The sequence below is a fragment of the Hipposideros armiger genome, unplaced genomic scaffold, assembly GCF_001890085.2.
Source record: "Hipposideros armiger isolate ML-2016 unplaced genomic scaffold, ASM189008v1 scaffold_525, whole genome shotgun sequence".
In the NCBI taxonomy this organism is placed as follows: Eukaryota; Metazoa; Chordata; class Mammalia; order Chiroptera; family Hipposideridae; genus Hipposideros; species Hipposideros armiger.
Genome location: NW_017731875.1, coordinates 423,126 through 426,244, shown reverse-complemented (window position 1 = coordinate 426,244; position 3,119 = coordinate 423,126). Strand labels below are relative to the sequence as shown.

The 3,119-nt window shown below is 42.4% G+C and overlaps 1 protein-coding gene across 1 annotated transcript; it reads left to right on the top strand.

The window, feature by feature from the left end:
* The first annotated feature begins 819 nt into the window (after window positions 1–819).
* Window positions 820–1,809, top strand: LOC109396550 (putative olfactory receptor 52P1). Its single transcript, XM_019668414.1, has one exon. The coding sequence runs from the start codon at window positions 820–822 to the stop codon at window positions 1,807–1,809; it is 990 nt and encodes a 329-aa protein (XP_019523959.1).
* The last annotated feature ends 1,310 nt before the right edge of the window (window positions 1,810–3,119 follow it).

Genomic DNA, 3,119 nt, shown 5'->3' with positions numbered 1-3,119 from the left:
ATCTGGGTTCAACCACAAGATGAAGTTTCAAGCATGGCTATATCTTTTCTTTGAAATCACCAAACACCACAGATAGAATGTGAATGATGGATTTACATGGGAGTGGATTGTAAAAGGCTGGAAGTTTCTGTTTCATAAATAGAATGAAATCCAAAATAAGGCTAATTTCAACATCTTGGGAAATGGAAACTGGACATGTGAGGATAAATCAAGCATCTTATGGGATTTCAAATGAAGGTTGATCAGGGATATGGGGAAATATGCTTTGTCTGTGAAAGGCGTGGAAACAACTATAGTAATGTTAAGATCACAAATAATTACCAAGCACTGGGTCCCAAACCGGCACCCATTCTAAGTTGAAAAACTAAAAATATAATGTCCATCTTCATCCAGTGAATTGTGTTGGGAGTTTGTGTTCTGGACTGAAGGTCCCATTTAATCTTTTCTTCTACTCCAGAAAAGAAATAGAGATTCCTAAAAAGAATAAATGAAGTCTATACCTTTCTTTGAGGACAACAGGCCTTAGCTACAAAACTATAATTTTTAAAAATGATTATTTGAGCCCTTGCTCACATTGACTAATTTTATTTAACAGGTATGGTGTTCCAGGCACTACTCAAAGCTCTTTACAAATATTAACCTATAAAAATCTCTTAAGAACTTTAGGGGATGGTATTATTATTATCCCCATTTTATAGATGATAAAGAAAGCTTGCACAGCACCATATAGCTAGTGTTATTCTAGTCTCACTTATACCCCCATTCTGCATTGTCTCTTCAGGTAATATGATACGGTGTGAGGGTTTCTGACCAAAGAAGATGCTCAGAACTCTTGGCCAAACCATGGAGTCTCCTAATCACACTAGTTTGGACCCTTCTGTTTTCTTCCTCCTGGGCATCCCAGGTCTGGAACAGTTCCACCTGTGGCTCTCACTCCCTGTGTGCTGCCTGGGCATGGCCACGATTGTGGGCAACATAACCATCCTGGTTGTTGTTACCACTGAACCAGCCCTGCACAAGCCTGTGTACCTGTTCCTGTGTATGCTCTCGACCATTGACTTGGCTGCCTCCTTCTCCACAGTTCCCAAGCTACTGGCCATCCTCTGGTGTGGAGCTGGACACATCTCTGCTGCTGCCTGCCTGGCACAGATGTTCTTCATTCATGCCTTCTGCATGATGGAGTCCACTGTGCTGCTGGCCATGGCCTTTGATCGCTATGTGGCCATTTGCCACCCACTCCGCTATGCCACTATCCTCACTGACACCATCATTGTCCGCATTGGGCTGGTAGCTATGGTACGGGGCTCCGTGCTCATGCTCCCATGTCCCTTCCTCATTGGGCGTTTAAGCTTCTGTCAAAGCCATGTGATCCCACACACTTACTGTGAGCACATGGCTGTAGTGAAGCTAGCCTGTGGAGATACTAGGCCTAACCGTGTGTATGGACTGACAGCAGCACTATTGGTCATTGGAGTTGATTTGTTCTGCATTGGCCTCTCCTATGTCTTCATTGCACGAGCTGTCTTTCGCCTTTCATCTCATGAAGCTCGGTCTAAGGCCCTAGGGACCTGTGGTTCCCATGTCTGTGTCATCTTAATCTCTTATACACCAGCCCTCTTCTCCTTTTTTACCCATCGTTTTGGCCACCACATTCCACTCCATATTCACATTCTTTTGGCTAATGTGTATCTGCTCTTTCCACCTGCTCTTAACCCTGTGGTATATGGAGTTAAGACCAAAGAGATTCGGGAAAGGGTTGTCAGGGTGTTTCAAAGCGGGCAGGGAACTGCGGTCAAGGCATCTGAGTGATCCAGGAATATAGAATGGACTTAGTCCAAAAGAAAAGAAGCTTTTCAAAATTAAATAATCATCAGTATTTCAGATTGGAAAGAGGTTTTAATAGGGTGATATGTCCTCCACAGTAGCTTCTAGACCATTTCCAAGATTAATAAATCACAGAAGAGGTGAAGTTGGTTCAGCATTCTTAATTTCCTTCTAAGGAAGTAACATTGGAAAATTCTTCCAACCTCTTCATGATCAAAGGAACTTTTCCTCACTTCCTAGCCCTCTTCCAATATAGCAGGCATGGATTTCTAATCTCATACTTTACCATCTGCTATGTTACCATCTGTAAGGATCAGAAGATAGGACCATACAGACACAGTTAAAGAAATTAGAGGCCGGCCGAGTGGCTCAGCTGGTTAAGAGCTCACTCAAGAGTGTGAGCTCTGAGCAACAAAGGTTTGATGCCTGGCCTGAGCTGACCTGCTGCTGAGCTGCCAAGGATGGCTCAGCTAAAAAAAAAAAAAGAAAAAAGAAATTAGAGCTGCAAGAGACATAAGCTTTTGCATAATTCCTGTATTTCTCAGTCAGAGCCTGAAGCCAAGAAGAGGAAGGACTCAGCAATGCCCATAATATTAGCTAGTGGCAGAGCAAGGGCTTGAAAACTAGAATACTTTGGTACAGAACAATAAGGCTTCTATGGACGAGGCCACAGGAGAAGTCAGAAATAACTTCATTTCTAAACTTGGAATATTCATTCCATAGGTATATTTCTGTCTCTATCACCTCGGGAGCCAACCTCAGTTCAAGTCACCTGGATATCACTCCCTGACAAGCAATTTCCAAATATTTTTGCATATTCATACAATTGGAAGGGCCTTCCAGAAGTCATTGACTCCTATCTCCTGAACCTAAGGACAGTCACATACCCAAACCAGAGTAGGACGTCTTTGCCAGTCCTTTTTCAATTTATATATAAGGAAAAGAGGGCCAAATAGATCTTAGTGCCTCAGTCCTAGCTAACTCTGTGTATTGGAAAGTTCTTACGTATTGGTGAAACTGGGATTGAAAGCAGTTATTATAAGTACTGAGCCTTCTGTTTTCCAAAAAGAATAGCTTTAGACAATTGGTTTAACACAGTTCATTAACAAGTGAGCACTTTTAATTTTGAATTTACTGGTACACATTGTGTGCTTGTCATCTTCTCAGCGTGCCATCCAATGCTGTTAGGTGGAGTAGGCACAAACTTTCTGCTGGAAATTCACAGATCCTCCCACTCTTGCAGATGTCAGTCCTGAGGGCAGAAAACTAAGGACCAGATTTTTAAAACTTCCATT

What these genes read in the sequence shown, in the direction of transcription:
- LOC109396550 (XM_019668414.1), top strand. Translation starts at nt 820, where the DNA reads ATGCTCAGAACTCTTGGCCAAACCATGGAGTCTCCTAATCACACTAGT.